This window comes from Calonectris borealis, chromosome 30 (assembly GCF_964195595.1).
Source record: "Calonectris borealis chromosome 30, bCalBor7.hap1.2, whole genome shotgun sequence".
NCBI classification, from domain to species: Eukaryota; Metazoa; Chordata; class Aves; order Procellariiformes; family Procellariidae; genus Calonectris; species Calonectris borealis.
The window spans coordinates 2,474,918-2,492,205 of record NC_134341.1 but is presented as its reverse complement, the minus strand read 5'-3'; the positions used below and the strand labels follow the sequence as shown (position 1 = coordinate 2,492,205).

Below are 17,288 nucleotides of genomic sequence, written 5' to 3'. Positions count from 1 at the left end.
TCCCACTTCCTACAAATCTGGTTGAAATTAGCCAATCAGTTCCACAGTCAGTAGCTCAGTGTTGACATATTAATGCATATACACGTGTCTTCTCACACACACACTCACAAGAGGCTAACGTTTGCTTCATTTCCCTAGGAGACTAAGATAGGTTGTTCTGATGGGAGGTGTTAAGTACCACAGACAACAGAATGTTGACAGCGCTCTTAAAGCAAAGCAAAGCCTTGAGGTACTTACAGATTGTGGCTGGTGAGCCTTCCTGTATCCTGCGAAGGAAAAGTGAGATCATGAGATAACGCGTCCAGTAAAAGTAAAAGTCAGGCCAGGCTCTATCGGTAAGCCAATGAAAGAGGTGACTCCTTCCAGGCAGTAATTCATCCTGGAGATCGAAGACTGAAGAATGGGCCGCATTGCTTTGTACAGGGATGAATAGTTTGCACCTACCTGGTCTCTTCCTCCTCAAGGAGGGATCTATACATGGCAATTTCAATATCCAGGGCCAATTTCACGTTCAGGAGCTCCTGATAATCATGAAGAAGGCGAGAGAGATCATCTTTGGCCTGCTGCAGGGCATTTTCCAACTCCTGAAGCTTTTGCTGGCCATCTTTGATGGCAGAGCTCCCACGCTGCTCAGCATCTTTAATGGTTTCTTGGAGGCTGGCATTCTGCGGAGGGCACAAACAGAATGTGTCCATTTCCCTTCAATGGGACCGGGATTTTCAAACCCTTCCGGCAGTCCTTGGAAATTAAAGGACCTGCCTCAATGACAGAACTCAGAAGATACATTAGGCTGGGTAAATTAACCCAAATTAAATCCCCATGTAGACAGCCAAAATCTAAATCTGCTTCGTTTTGAAGAGAAAACATCATCCCTAGGTTTGCCTCCAAAGGCCAGGCTACGTTATACTGCACGGAGTCCCCATGTGAAAGTGACTTAAATAGTTCAGTCACGTTGGAAAGTATCAGCTTTACCTTCTTCCTTGCAATTTCAATTTCTGGTTGTAGTCTTTGGATCTGCCTGGTAAGTTCCTGGATTTCCTGATAACTGTTCCTCAGCTGCTCACGTTGATTTACCCACATGTTCTCAAGGTCCTGGTACTGATGTGCAGAGAAGAGAACAGACATTTTTGGTTTCTTTTCCATTGAGCAGACTTGCCTCCCTACCTCGTTGATGTCTACTCACCCTGCCCCGATACATGGCATCTACTTCAGCTTTGCTTCTCTGAGCAATTGTCTCATACTCCTGCCTGACTTCTTCAATGATGCCATCCATGTTCAATTCTCTATGGTTGTCCATGGACAGAATGACGTTGGTGTTGCCAATCACTGTTTGCAGCTGGGACAGCTCCTGCAAGGAAAACAAGATTTTGGGTTTTAACAGTCCACGTGAGCAGTCCAGGTCCTGTTATGAGGAAAGAAATGGGACCCTCGGGCCAGTTACTCACTGGAACTTCCCTACCGGCATCCCCCAGGTCCTATTGTTCCACCACCAGTTTTAATTTTCAAATGTCTCTTCCAGCCTTCGTGACACACCTTTTCACTCACAGATTAAAAAGGGCTTTACAAGACCAAAGGCCAAGGATGATTCACTCTCCACAGGAAAAGTCCTATTCAGGCAAAGTTTCTGGGAACCTCCAAAACATACATGTCCTTCAAGACCTGGGGGTAAGTTTTTAATCTGAGAAGCATACTCACAGCTTCATGTAAGCATCTGAGGAACTCAAGCTGCTGCCTCAGTATTTCCACCCGAACATCAAACTCTATTTTTCCCATGTAGGCACTGTCCAGTTCCTGTAAAAAAAAGCCATAGGCATATTTGTATTTCTTTGATCCAAATTCTCCACTGAAATGCAATTCTTGCAAGACTTGGTACATTTCTTTAAAGCCTTCATTCCTGGAGTCAAATAATGGCCCACGAATCTCAGATTTCATTTGAAAAGCAATTGGAACAAAGGGAAAGTTTTTAACTCTTAGAAGAAAAGAATGGCTCGGGAATAAGCAAAATAGCTGTGGCAATAAATGTGTTCTGGAGAAAATGCAAAATGTAGAAACATAGATTTCATTAATTCTTCTAATAAAAAGTTGCCTAAATTTTCTATTCTCCTATCTGAGCTGTCTATAGACATTATTTAACTCCTAATAACGATGTCTCACCTAGGTTGTGATTGAGTGAATAGAGAAAGACCAGCACTTTTTAGATATTAATCTTATAAAGGACCGATTCAGTCTCTAGAGGAAATTATTTCTCCCCAGTCTTGCAGTAAAAAGCTCAGATTTTCAATGACTTCAGTTAGAGGAAAGTTAGACGAAGCTAAGCAAAGACCTCACTTTTGAAAACCTCAGCAACTATCCAGTTATTGCTTTATTTCTGAGGCTTTAATTTAGCTCAGTGTCTTGGATAACTTCACCTTTTTAAGCTCCACAAACTCCTCCTCTTTAGACGCGCGCTTGTTGATCTCGTCTTCGAATCTGTTGCAGCAGAGAAAAGAAATAGGTAGCTTATTGCCTATCTTACTTTTTCAGTCAAGTGGATCAGAAACCAAAGGGAATCATCCAAAAAGGGAATGTGTCAAGTTTTCATTTAACTGCAATTTCTGGCAACTGCAAAGGCAATTGCAAACCCTCTGCAAAACTATATGCTAAATTAGCCAACAAAATGTGATAGGTACAGATCAGTTCTAACAACCCTGTAATTCTGAACTAAACTTCCCATTTTTCAGAGCTGTGGACGTATATTGTCTTTTGGGTGCAGCTAAGCCAGAAGAAGTGGGGTCAACTTGACCCCACTGCTCAGCTCTGTCCCTCCCCTCCCCACTCTCCAGGTTGACCACAACTCCACAACTACCAGCAGGAGTAAGGAGTCCTGTGTTACTCATTGCTCAGGGGAGGAAGGCCATGAAGGAGGACAGGAGAAGAGAGGGATAGAGCGACAGGGCTTTTGATTTTCCTCTTACTGTTCTGGGCTTTACCCTCACCAAATCTGCTTTAGTCTCCCAGCATCAAAGTCCCATAATGAACCTACTGCAGGGTGCTATAGCGGCTACAAAACTCTTGAAGGTGCGAAGCTAAGCTATGCCATCCCAGGGCATGATTAGCATTGCCTTGGAAAGTTCCAGTACGCTTTTTCCCAGACTTGTGATTATTCACCTCTTTTTATAATCTTCAACGAGCTGAAGCATATTATACGCTTCCGGATCCAGCTGCTCCTTCTGGTTCTGGAGCGTTTCTAGCTGCCTCTGCAGGTTGCTGATGTAAGATTGGAAGAAAGAGGCAATATTTCTGCTCTCTTCTGGTTGGGCACTTTGCTGCTGCAGAAGTTCCCATTTGGCCATCAGAGCCTGGTTCTGCCGCTCAAGACATTGAACCTGAAAGGCAAAGCAGAAGAGCGTCTCAGCCACTGGAAAGCACTGGGGGAAACACCGACATCAGCATTAGTCCCTACAGCAAAACAAATCCTAATTCATATTTCCAATGCAGTGACATCTAGAAGTTTCAGCAGGTGGGACCGACTGTAGTAACACTGGTACTAAAACGTGAGACAGCTTAGGCTAAAGGGGGGACACCTCTTTTTTTCCCCAATCTGTTGCATAAGAAGGGTGTGATTTTGCTGCTGCTTCTCAAAGCTGATACTGAAATCTTTGCTGGCTTTTCATCCCTTAAATGCACAATATTTAGGGGGATGATTGGGGTGAAGGGAGACTTCAGCTGTTTCTGAAGTACCTTAGACACCCAAATACATGAGAAGAGTTAGCCCCCTCTCAGAAGACCACACAGGACCACTCTCTTCCTAGATATACCTTGCCTTGGGGAAGAAGGTCAGAAAGACCATGTTCTGTAACATGCAGAGCCGGTATTTTTGGAAACCAGAGGGAAAACATCTCTTCAGCTGGGACACTGAACAGGTTATAACCTGGAACCTGACATCCAGAAGGTTTCAAAAAAAAAAAAACCCCAGAAAAAGCCCAAACAAAAAAAAAACCAAACAAAAAACCCCAAACAAACAAAAAAAACACCAAACAAAAAACCCCAACCAAAAAAAAATAGGTCTAAGCATGCTTAAAACTTCTGGCTGAAACCAACACTTTTTCTGGAGGGTAATACAAGAAGCCCTTAAGTCTTCACGTGTAACAGATAATACAAGCTTCCACCCTATGCAGAGACACATGTCACCACCCAAACAAAGGCACATGTCAGGTCTGCGTGGGTGGAAGTGTTTTTTTGTGGCTGTTTTGTTCCTGTGAGTAGAAACAAAAGAGAAGACAAGACTGCAGACAGAGGTAAAAGTATTGTAGTGTAAACCGAGAAAGAGGTAAAGAAGAAAGATGTGGGTGCCACTGGCCACCTGAAAGGTGCTAGGACCTCCAAGCAAAGGCGTAATTTTTTTGTAATTTGGAGAAATGCGACATTTTGCTTTGCTTGAGAAAAAAAAAACAGAACACATCAAGGACGTCCAAGTCCATCACCCATTTTTCCTAGTAGCATCCACAATTCCCAGGAACCAGAGTACCACTAGCCATGCAGAAACCCTTTTCCTCAAAAGAGAAGTGAGTTAATGTGTGAGTGACATCCCAGTAGTTTGTTATTGTCCTGCCACAAAAGACGACTCAGAGATACTTATCCCAGGGCTAAGCGTAAGTGATTCATGCAGCGGCGTTTATAGCACGCTATTAAGGACTTCACACCAGCATAAGGGAATCCAGCCAACGCTGTGATTTTGGGGGCGAGAAGATGCAACGTAAAGGTGTCCCCAGGACTCACACAGGCAGAGCAGCACCTCTTCTATTTCCCCCTTCCCAGAAAACAAGTGAAAAAGAGAACAGGGACTCACCTTATCGATGAATGATGCGAATTTATTGTTGAGAGCCTTAATCTGCTCTTTCTCATCTGACCGCACTCTCTGGAACTCGGGGTCAACTTGTACTTGTATTGGCCTCAGCAGGTTGGTATTGACATGGACCTCCTCGATGCCTCTGCTAACACCAGCCTGCCCAAAACCCTGTCCAGCCCCTTGGTCACCAAAGGCACTTCTACCAAGGCCTCCTCCAAACACCTCCCTGCCTGAACTTCTTCCACACATGCTACCAAGCCCTGCTTCACCACCTTGAAAAGCTCCCACAAAATATCCTCTTCTACCAAAGCCCCTATCAAGATGTCTCCTACCACCAAATCCCAGGCACCTCCCATATCCTCTTCCTTCTCCTCCATAGCCTCCACCAGAAGGAGAAACATTCCTAAACCCACCAAGGTTGTGGAGACTCCTGCTGCCATAACCATACCCATAACCACTGTATCTTTCTTCTCCTCTATTGTCTTCCCAGTGGCTTACGGCAGATGAACTTCTCCCACCACCCAGTGTGCCACTGTGAGCAGAAGAAGAACTGAAATTCCCATCCCCAAATCTGGAGAAATGTTGGCTCATAGCGTCGCTTTCAGAGCCTTAGGAGAAGACAAGAGAGCAGGTGGGGAAGGTTGTAAAACAGGAGGAGAAATGAGAGTGAAGAATCCTCAGCTCCTCTGGTGGGGGTGACGGAAGTTCTCCTTTATACGTTCTGGAGGAGTTAGTCTCCATTCCGTGGTAATTAGCAGGTCTGTTAATGTTGTTATTAGGTTTGGTTCATCAGGCAGCAATTAATGGCTGCCTGAAGAGAGGTCAGAGTAAACACCACACACCAGTGGAGGAATTGTGAAATTCCCCAATCCTGCTTGACTCATGAGCTTTGCCCAGATGAGATTTCTTTATCTCCTTAGCCTGCCCTCCATCACTAATTACAGCTCGCACAGTTATCCATGCACATCACCACGGTTTGTTCTCTCTCAAATTTCCCCACCTCTTTTGGCATTTCATTTCATGAGACAGAAATCGATAACGAAAACTGATATTGTCCTCGTATTGACTTGGGGGTGGCTCACCTTGCTTCACCACATCTCCAGGAGTACCTACTACAGACAGCAAAGACCACAGCTCCTTACCTTCCCATTCTCTCTTTTCTCTCATTCCCAGTATATCCACCCATGAGTGAGTATTGCTCCTGCAGGGAGAGGGAAGGTGTTGCGGTCTGGTCTTCTTGCTTAATGGCATGAAAAAAAAAAAATCTGCCTTTGGTTCATAAAGCTGAAATGGTGTCTAGAAAACAGAAAAAAAAATGGAATCTCTCTGTATCAATTTTAGCTTTAAATAAATGGATACAGAGTTTTAAATGGAAAAGAGAAATTTTAATCAATTAAACCAATCTTTTAACTATTAAAGATGAAAATGAGGTCACCTTAGGGAACAGATGACCCACCACTTCCGTAGACTAGGACTCTTGGCCCTTCTGCTATGGTTGCTCCTGCCCTTCCATGTTGGAATATTTAGGCTATGAACTAAAACTGCCTGTTTGTGGGGTGTTTTTTTTAAAGGCCCTGCTTCTGGATAGCTGAGATATCAAATACAGAGCCGGGCTCCAAGCTTTTCTACCCAGATTCTCCCACTGAGCCTCTGCCTGATCCATCCCTCTTTTCTCTCCTCATCTCTGTGCAGGACTCCACCTTTCCAGTCTGAGCACGCTCCGGTGCAAGACGCAATGGCCATGGACTCGTTAAAAAGCATTTGGGAGCCCAGTCCTGCTGCTGACAATGCCACTGAGAGTCTTCAGCTTTGACTAATATCTCAAGAAGACAACTGAGATCCGGTACACTGCCTCCAAAAGCACTGGTGGAACGATTTCCACACGGCAAGCACCTTCCCTTTGTCCCCTACAAAATATTAGGAGGAGCTGGGCTTCACCTGAATGGGATGCTCTTCCTTCCAAAGGTGCTGGATAAAGCCGCACTGTGAACCCTTCAGTTATATAGAGGTTATGTGGTCAGGGCTTTGTAATCCTCGCTCTGGCTCCTCGTAAATCCCCTAAATGAAAGGTTTGTAGGGAGAGGTCATTAGACCAGCTGAAGTATCTTGAGGTGGACAAGGTTTTAGACACTGAGCGACCAGATGAAGGGCTTTTCCCAGAAGTAGACACAGTGTTTTCTGACAACCAGATGAGAAGGATTACTTTTCCCTACCAAACTTGGTCTCTTCTAGCCTTACACCAGGAATGGCCAACTGGTAGCCCAGACCTGCCATTTGTGCTACTTTTTTGTAATTAAACTTTACTAGTTACCTACATTTTACTGAGAATTTCAACCAAATTTCCCACCGAATTCCCCCTTTTTATATACCTATATAAAAATCTGACTTGGATTGAGAATTCTGTGTCCTGCTGGAAAGAATTATTATGGTGAACAGGAAAAAAGTGTAATGACCATGATTTTAAAAGTGAGTGGGGGGAAATCTAGAAACAGACCCATTTCAACACATCTGGGTAAGGTTTGCTAAAGCATTAGGATATTACCCAAAAATCTTTCCTATTCTGTTTTAGTTGGGCTCAGTAGTTTTTAGATGCTGGTGCATCTCAAGAGAAATCAATGTAAATTGTCCTCCTTTACTCCCATATTTCAGTCAAGCTGAAAGATGCTTTCAGGTCCGTATCCACTCTCTGCCAGATTCTGTAGGACAAGCTGTGTCTGAGCAATGCTGAGACTGAAACTCCTGTGTGACCTTGGAGCCATTATTAGGCTCAGGTAAAGATTAGGAGGACAACGTATGACTTCATCTCAGGAGGAGGTGAGACTCAGTGGACATGACCCATGATTATCCCTGTGAGGTCTGAGCTAAAACGTGCCTTAACTAACAATTCCTCAGCAACGTGCACAAGAGTTTCTAAAGGGTTGCTGTCTGTTGGGTTTGTGAATGACTACTTTGGGTGCAATTCATCTTCATCCCTCCTCTTTCCAGTTTGAGAGTGGCTCATTCTAATGCACGCTGCATCAGGCAATACTTTAGATCATCCACATGGATCTTGGAAGGAAGCGTTATGACCTAGGGGCCGGAACACCCACAGACTAAACAAGCCAGCTCCCTGTGGAACAATGGTTAGATAGATGTCTATCCAAAATCATTGCCCTAAATACATACATCAGCTCATTGCATGAAGCAAACCAGGTGGCAATTCATACAGAAACACTGCATTCATCTCTGAGGCAGCCGTGTCCTGCTTGGAAAGGCCTCCTGCAAACCCTGCATGAGAAGAGCAGCCATCCTACCCCACACGCCACGTGATCCAGAGCATGGCGTGTAGGCTGCTGTTGTGATAGTCGCTGGCAGCAGCTCAGCTTTGGCACAACAGACCAAGCCACACCTGAACCTGTTGAGCTGGCTCCAGAAACAGCAATGCATCCAGAGAGATGTTCACGCATCCTGCGGATGAAGGGGGAGCTTCCTATGATACCTTCTTCTTCCCTGCAATGAGTTGGCATTGCTCTTGGATGTGTCTGGGTAGCTTCTGCTCTGATCCTTTAAAAGAAACAGCAAAACTGTTCCCAACATGCATGGACCAGAAGGACTACAGGTTCAGCCAACATCCTTACCATGGAGATGGGTTGTCACAGAATGGTAGAATAGTTTGGGTGGGAAGGGACCTTTAAAGCTCATCCAGTCCAACCCCTGCCGTGGGCAGGGACATCCCCAACCAGAGCAGGGTGCCCAGAGCCCCGTCCAACCTGACCTTGGATGTTCCCAGGGATGGGGCATCCACCACCTCTCTGGGCAACCTGTGCCAGGGTCTCACCACCCTCAGGGTAAAACGTTTCTTCCTTAGATCTGGTCTAAATCTCCCCTCTTTTAGTTTAAAACCATTCCCCCTTGTCCTGTCGCTGCAAGCCCTGCTGAAAAGTCTTTCCCCACCTTTCTTATGAGCCCCCTTTAAGCACTGAAAGGCCGCAATCGGGTCTCCCCGGAGCCTTCTCTTCTCCAGGCTGAACAACCCCAGCTCTCAGCCTGTCCTCACAGCAGAGCTGTTCCATCCCCTGATCGTTTTTGTGCCCTCCTCTGGCCCCGCTCCCACAGGTCCCTGTCTGTCCTGTGCTGGGGACCCCCGAGCTGGACGCAGCCCTGCAGGGGGGTCTCACCGGAGCAGAGCAGAGGGGCAGGATCCCCTCCCTCGACCCCCTGGCCACGCTGCTGGTGATGCAGCCCGGGATGGGGTTGGCCTCTGGGCTGCGAGCGCACGTTGCCGGGTCGTGTCCAGCTTTTCCTCCACCAGTGCCCCCAGTCCTTCTCGGCAGGGCTGCTCTCCACCCCTCCATCCCCCAGCCTGTGCTGATACCGGGGTTGCCCCGACCCAGGTGCAGGACCCTGCACTTGGCCTGGTTGAACCTCATGAGGTTCACACGCGCCCACTTCTCGAGCTTGTCCAGGTCCCTCTGGATGGCATCCCGTCCCCCAGGCGTGTCGACCGCACCACGCAGCTTGGTGTCACCTGCAAACGTGCTGAGGGTGCACTCGATCCCACTGTCTGTGTCATTGATGACGATATTGAACAGCACTGGTCCCAATACGGACCTCTGAGGGACACCACTTGTCACCGATCTCCATCTGGACATTGAGCTGTTGACCACCTCCCTCTGGGTGCAACCATCCAACCAATTCCTCACCCACCGGACAGTCCACCCATCAGATCCATACCTTCCAGTTTAGAGAGAAGGATGTTGTGGGGGACCGTGTCAAAGGCCCTACAGAGGTCCAGATAGATGACATCTGTAGCCCTTCCCATGTCCGCTCATGGAGTCTGTCCACTGATGTAGTCAATCTACCAGGGTGTGGAAGTCTTCAGGGGCTATTCAAATAACCACATGGTCAACCTGGCTTTTTGTTGTTGGGGATGTATAAGATAAATTTAAATTGCATCCCAGAAGATATTTATGTAAAGTTGACTGCCTGGGCTTCTTGTATAGCTGTTGGAGCAAGCACAGAACGTCCACGTGTTATCCCTCCCATCCAGAACAGTCCATGAAGCGGGTGATGATCTTCCTCCCATCTGGAGAAGCCCCTGAGACACGTGACATGAGCATGCCTTTCTGGATGGTCTCATTTCCCTCTATGGACCATAAGGGAACCTGGAGAGCTCACTCAACTCCTGCCTTTCAGGTGGTGAAAGTAATGCGAGTTGAGCCGTCCTCCAGCAGACCCATGTCACAGAGACTGCGCCAAGGATTAACATTTTCAAACCATAAAGACAATTCACAAACAGACCCAAGCCTAACTCTTTGAGCAGAATGATGCAGGAACCTGCCGTCCTCCGCAACCCACATCGATCTCTGTCCGCCTCCACTCAACCAAAGAATAAACGGGAATAAGTTCTACTACTTAGGCTAATGCTCAAGGAAATGCCTCTACATTCTTGCAGGACCATTTTAATCAGCTGAAAATAGAAAGCCTAAATGACTAAAATCCTGCAGATGTCTCAGAAGAAAGATCTAGCTACTTTTCATCACTGCTGAACATAAACCAGTGATCTTTACGAGCCACATTGGCAGAGCAGAGGGAAGATAAATAAGTACGGGAATGTACTGATTACTGTTAAACACCTACCGCACACCAGTACAGTAGACACGCAGCACAGTAGTACGGTAGTACATTAATAAATACAGTACTTAGATTTAATATCTGTCCAGAAAAAGTAGACAGACATGCACGCTTCGGACTGAAACAGTAGATCTTGGTCACTAGTTGCCTAAATACCTGCAGAAGTAGGGCCCTAAGTCACTTGGAAAATGGGACGGAGATCACATAGACACACCAATAAAAATGCCTTTCATCCCACAGACTTCCATTTTCTCCCACCTTCCGTCACAGGGACCAACGATAACCTTTTTCTGTGGCCGGTGAAGGCAGTAAGAGATTCTGAGGAGAGACCAAAAGGAAGAGAAGTGTAAAAAACTTGTAATGGCAAAAAAAAGTGAAATGTTGGTATTCTACCAAAGGTTTATGCTACTTTAGTTCTGAAGTTCCCCAGCTTGGAGAGCGCCTTGCCTGCAAGAGTATATTGGACTAATTACACAGACACTTCAAGGTGGGAGCAGGAATATGATCCCACATATGTGATCCATGGTACACAGAGATCAGGCGGAGTTTCCCTCACCCAGACCTGCATCTGGGTGAGACCGAAAGCTGCTTTTAGGCCACAGAAAAACGCCCTATATCAAGGCATGTTCAGAACTACGTGAGTTGTCAACCCTTCGTAGTAAAACAATGAAGCTTCCTGACAAGGAAACTATAATTAGAGGAGGTCTGGGAAGCCCCTAAGATGGGAGGGCTTTGTCCTGCATAGACTGATATAAGTGGGTACTGAGTTCAGCTGGTTGGGGGTGTTTTGGGGGGGAAAATGTTCTTTTCTCTTTGGTAAACAGAAGCATTTTGTGGAAATGCTGTGGTCAAATTGCACAGAACCAGGGTGGAGGCGAGGATCGAAGGGGAGGGGGCAGAGCTGGCCACTCCAAACGACGTGAGCTCAATGGATAGATAAGGAGAAATTGGCACAGTACCTGTCATTGGCTTTTCCATCAGGAGCTGCTCCATAATACGGACGTAAGGAAGCGACCGGTGGACCACAGCATTTCAGACTGTAAGAAGCAACAATGCATCTCTGCTTGCATGTGAGTGACTTCTTTTTGAGGGGGGAAGGACAACAAGTAAAATAAGGTGGAGACCAAGAGGTCAGGGGCAGCAGAGACCAACCTGTAAGAGGTTGGAACCCAGTGCTCCGTTCGTAAGTACAATGCCAGCAAGGCAAGCTAAGGAGACGCGGCGTGGGAAGCGGTGGAAAGCCTATGGGGAGCAAGGAGAGCTGCCCCTGGAGCTATGAACCTCTCTCCTTGACTGTGCAGGGAGCCTGCGTGATGGCTTTAGATTAGACCTTCGGCTTTGAGAAAGCCGGAGTTCGGCAGGATGAATTCCACCTGGTGTGGGGTAGGTCCCCTACTTCTAGGGGTGGGTCGCTTCCCATCTTTGTCTTGCCTGCTTGAGACGCTTTGAGTGGGGAGAGAGGTGGGCTGTGTTAAGGCTTGAGTTTAGTCTCAGGTCTGGACCAGCAACTATTCTTCTAATACAAAACAAAATATTACTTTACCTTGCAATCCCGTTAACAAATGACTAATGGCTATTTTAATAAATAGCTAATTATTCTGGGTTAGCAGGAAGGTAAACAAGCCAATAATTTACTTGTAATCACCTCTAATATTAAGTTACCTATTCAGAAAATACTAATCATAATTATGATATCTGTTAATCTCTTATTTTCCCTACAAGAATGTGAAAGTATCAATTTAATATGATGTGTGAAAATAGTGAAGTAATTTTTCTATTGCTGTTATTATTAACACTGCAGTGAGTGGCTGAAGTAGCAGCTTATTACTTTTTTTTACTTTATTGGCTAACCTAATGCAAAATATCATGCTCTCTGATCCCTGAGATCTCTTAAAGGCTGAGCAAGTCCTGGTTCCTCCACACACAGCAAACCTGCAGCTGATGCCCTCGAGCCGGGGCGTGTGGTGCTGGAGCAAGGCAGAGATGAAATCTCTAAAGGGTTTCAGGAGGAGGAGAGATACGGCCTGCAGAGAAAAAAAAAAAATAAAGGGGAAAGAAAAAAAAAAGAAAAATGAGGATGAAGAGGAAACTGGGTTGAACTCTAGGTTAAATGCACCAGGTGTCAAGAGAAAACATGACTTTTTTCTGTGTGCAGCTGCTTCCCAGCAGAAAAACAGTCAATGTACACGGCATGCGTGATATAAATAGAGGAAAAATATTAGGGCAGCTTCTCGATCAAGATCTACAGTGGGAATAAGTAAAGGAAGTTGCTGGAACTTCAGTAACTGGCACCAGCAATCAGTGCTCACAGGAATGGCCCCTCTAAGGGTTTGGGACCTTGGGGACCCCTTCGCTTGGTCAGAGAGTAGAGGTAGAGAGCACGCTAAGAGGGGTATGGCAAGCGTCAAAAGACACTGTTTACGATTGAGAACAATTTTAATAACATCCCTTCCCACAGGAAGTTGAAACAGCTGGAAATCATTCTGGCAGATGTTCAGAATCCAGTAAACATGGTGATTACCAGCCTACAAAAGAAGTGGGTCCCAGTGCTGCCTTCTCTGGGCAGAGTGTCATTACATATGGGAAGTTCACCACACCCAATCACACTTACACATCATCATTGGCTGGCCTCCCAATTGGCTAAGAGCTGATAATTAGTCCAATCAAGGTCAGACCTTGTGATCAATAAAGTAAATCACTCTTTTGAGTTATTGGAACCTCAATTGCTATCATTAGCTCTGCAGCAGCAATAACAGCATCCACAGGACAACAAAACAGGTGGAGAAAAGGTAAAGCAACACAAAAAGCACCAGAACTTTGATTATTCTCAGACTAGACCTTTGCCCAGCAAGGGAAAGGTCTGAGGAAAAGTCACCTAGTGTAGGCATCACGTGATGCCCAACTCTGAAGGTAAGTATTTTGGCTAATCTAGCCATTTAGGTTCTTTGCAAAGCTGATGAAGAGAGACCACCACCTCCAGAAGGCGATTCCCTCTCCGGAGAATCCATCCTTGAAGGTATCTTTCCTTCCCCACCAAAGTTGGTCCAAGTTTCTTTTAACACAACCTTACAGACAATGCCAGCAGTGTTTTAAAGGTTGGCATTTCTTAGCCAAGAGGACTCTTCCGTCAGAGGGGTTCTGCCAGGTATATTGTGCGCGTCCACAGTTTCAGACGAGCCACGTTCCACCAGTCTCTCCTGGGTTTGCAGTGGTCTGACTGGTGGCGGATGTGACGAGGACCAGCAACTGAGTTTGACACAAAGGTACAAGATTCCCCAGCATTCACCCTCTCAAGAGACCTGTGGCCTCATGAGGTACCTTACTTCCAGGAGCACTTTAGACCATCATAAATGGTACTGTCACTGGAGGATCCATCCCATCATGCTAACTTTGTCCCAGTCCCACGCCCACACTTCTTTAACCAGACACCAAGGCCATACGGTGTCCAAAACTCAGGGCCTGGCGCTCCCCCAGCAGATCAACGAGTTCCTATCTCATGGCATCTCCCAGTTAAAAGCTCCAGTTCACAGCAGCAACTGCACAACGCAATTTGCCGGCCAAGCCCTTAATTCAGTTTTTTCCAAAGAAGTTGAGACTGGCAGCCACCTCGCTCTCGCTGCATGCCAGGACAGTGTCTGATGACTTTTGGAGCGCAACCACGGAGCACTGTTTGGGTCTGGGCCAGCAGGTTTTGCACAGTCGGCGGGGCACGGCTTGCTGACGTGCACCTTGGAGCTGGTGGTGCAATGGGCGCAGGGAGGGCAGCATCGCCTCCCACCAGCGCTCCTCAGGACCGTGCACATTTTGTGCCTCCTTGTGCACAGCCGCTAGCCAGGGGTTGGTGGTTCGGGCTACCACGTCCCTCTGATCTGGAAAAGCTGCCTGGCCCAGGGGATCTGTTAACATTCCCTGGCTGTAAATCTCAGGGAAGGGGTGGGGATGGAAATAGTTTGCTCAGAAGCCCAGGCTGCGCTGCAGCGGTATTTATCATGCGAGTGCACGACATGGGGGTTACTATTCCTGCACACAACATAAACCTGTAGGATTTAGGGCAAGTATGGTTTGTCTTAGGTGGGAGAGTACCAAAAAATCTCTGAAGGCTGGTTTGATCACTCAAAACCTCCAGATCCTGCAGCTCATATTATGGTACAGGGATAAGGCATTTCAAATGATGACCATGAGCAAACCTGGCACTTCAAGAGGAACCCGTGAGGAGCTGCCACCCAAAGTTGTCCTTTAGCAAAGGAAATTCTCCCAGGTCCACATTCAACCTCTGGTTTGGGGAAGAAGAATAAAAAAATCTGCTGAGCACCAGCTCTGTTAGGGGACATGCTGCAACTCTTGTCCACGTTAGCAGGAAGTTATCAGCGTTGCTACAGAGCCCAAGAGGGCTGGAACTGAAGTATGAGCATCTCGGAAATTATCTCATCCATCAGCCATTTCCACCCTGGCCCGCAGCTGCATTTTGCTCACCAAGGCAGAAGAATGCCAGTCCGCAGGAACAGAGGCAGATTTGCACACCGGAATGGCTGGCAAAGGCCACCGCCGGGAAGAGCCAAGCGAGTTGCAGACTGCTGGAAGTAACCCTATGACTCCAAAGGTCACAGTCTTTCCCAAATCATGCTGCTTTCAATTTTTCCCATGCCAGAAACAGTCAACAATATACAAAAGTTTTAAATACAGTTAGTTATTGTCACTGGGAACCTCAGTCAGGGCCATCAATCATCCGTGGGAGGTGCCGTACAAACAAAACCATTCACACAATGTCACCGAAAACCCACAGGCACGCCGGCTTTCTACCTTGCAGGGAGATCGACTGCTAACACTTTGCAGTAAAGAGTAATTTAGATCTATCTTTTATGCTTTTAAAATCTTTTCTGAGCCCTCTAGTGGTGCTTGGCACAATCTGTGCTTTAAAAACCCTCCAGAGCAGCAGTTTGCTGCACACCTTGGCGTAAAAATAACCACTGAGCCCTCAGCGTGGCCGAAGGATGCCCAGAGCCTGAGGTAGCCCGTTGCATTTACCAGTGCTTTGGTGGCCTGGCGTGAGTAACCTCAGCCATCACAGCCTGTCCCATCCAAGCACGAGAGAAACTCCCCTGTCCAAGGCCCAATTTGCCTCCCCAATATTCCAGAAAAGGGACCGATCTACCTCCCCCGAACGCCATATCCCACCAGAAGTCTTTACAAGTGTAACAGTGAAAAAATTCCAACCCCTATCTTGTCAACAAAGGAGGTGATGTTTTCATTGAGGATCTTGATTCGCTCCTCCTCCAGCATTTGCACCTTCTGGACCTCAGGGTCAACATCTGGACTGAGAGGTGCCAGGAAGTCTCGGTTCAGGGTGACTTCTTGGGTGCCAGCAGATGTGATGGAGGGGAACCAGCCTATCTTTTTCCAACAACCAACCTGTTTTCACCAGGGAGATTTGCCACACCGCCCTAGGAGCGCCCAGCACCAAAGTGCCTCCCCGCTGAGAACTTCCAACCTTTTCCCACCATTTCTGGAGAGACTTCTACTGCGAAGCCACTTCTTTCTCAGCCCAAAAGGTTTCAAGCAGGCTGTGCTGCTGGCAGGTATGACAATACCAGAGCCACCCTCGCTCTTGTTCAGCTGCTTTACTGCAAACGGACAAGTCTGCAGCACAAAAACAGACCTTCTAACAGAGGATCAGTGTGTTTCCTCTTTATATGTCTGCAAGGAACTGGGCTTGGTCGGAGAGGTGAAAAGCAGGCAATGCAAGCCAGCTGAACGGCTTTGCTCCTTGGCTGCCAGCCCAGCCTTTACTCCAGCAGACTTCAAACACCTGTGGAGGCACAAAAAAAAATCAGAGAACTTATTGTAGGGGCTTCAGAGAGTGGTTTTGTGGGGGAGGAGGAAGGGAGACTGGTCCGAAGACCTCCAGGACCAGCATGAAGCGGCTGTCCAAGTCTGAGACAAGGACCAGTTCCTGTTTCAGTTGATTCTGGCCCTATATCAAGCTCTGTAACGATCAGGCAAGGCAGAGGACCTGCAGCTCAGGCAGATCTGCCGCAAACACGGGTATTGGCAAATGCAACACACCACTTGTCCTTTCATCCTTCTGTCACTTGTGAGCAACGACTGCACTAAGAACGGAGCCGGTCCTCCCTTTGGGTGGTGGTTTTCTACACAACCTGAAATCCCCATCTCAGCCTGACCGATAATTTATGGGAAAGTCAATTTGTCATTGACCCAGAGGACAAAAGCAGGTTCAGGTGTGTGAGAAGGGGGCAGTGGCCCTTGCACAGGCTGCAAGCCCTCTAGTGGCATTTTGTGGCCATGTCTACCCTACCTTCATCAGGTCTGCCCAGCAAGCCCTGGTCCCCAGGCTACAGGACACGTAGACTTGCTTCAGCCCATACTTCTAGTTAAGAGTGGATGTTGCCATGTCATGCCATGCCATGTCGTGCCATGTCGTGCCATGCCATGTCGTGCCATGTCATGCCATGTAGACTTTCAGCTAGGCCTGATAGGCACCAGCAATAGAGCTGGGCAGAAAATATGGATTGTGGGGCCGTGAGTATAAACCTAGAGGAATATCAGCCCACTCTTAGGGCAGAGCTAGTGAGTGTGGAAGCAAGAAGAAGGGCAGAGAAGCACCAACATCTAGGCCAGAGTGGGTGTGAGGAAGAAGAGGAAGAAGGTTTGCTGTCAGCACCAGCCACAGCCGATGTGGTTGCCATAAGTTCTGCAAATCCTGCTCTACCCGTCCCAGCTGTAGCTGAGACACCACTGGATGAAATGGGGCCAGGAGGGAGCTGGAGGTGCACCACATCCCTGGCAGCACCCATCCAGGTCACCGGGCTGTATGGGAGCAGATATTTTG

The 17,288-nt window shown here is 47.3% G+C and overlaps 1 protein-coding gene across 1 annotated transcript; it reads right to left on the bottom strand.

Moving 5' to 3' along the window:
* Positions 1 to 440: 440 nt before the first annotated feature.
* Positions 441 to 5,569, bottom strand: LOC142073743 (keratin, type II cytoskeletal 8-like). Its single transcript, XM_075133888.1, is given in 7 exon segments — positions 441 to 665; positions 973 to 1,098; positions 1,184 to 1,348; positions 1,696 to 1,791; positions 2,409 to 2,469; positions 3,148 to 3,365; positions 4,829 to 5,569. Coding segments are annotated over 7 exon segments (1,632 nt in total).
* Between the last annotated feature and the right edge of the window lie 11,719 nt (positions 5,570 to 17,288).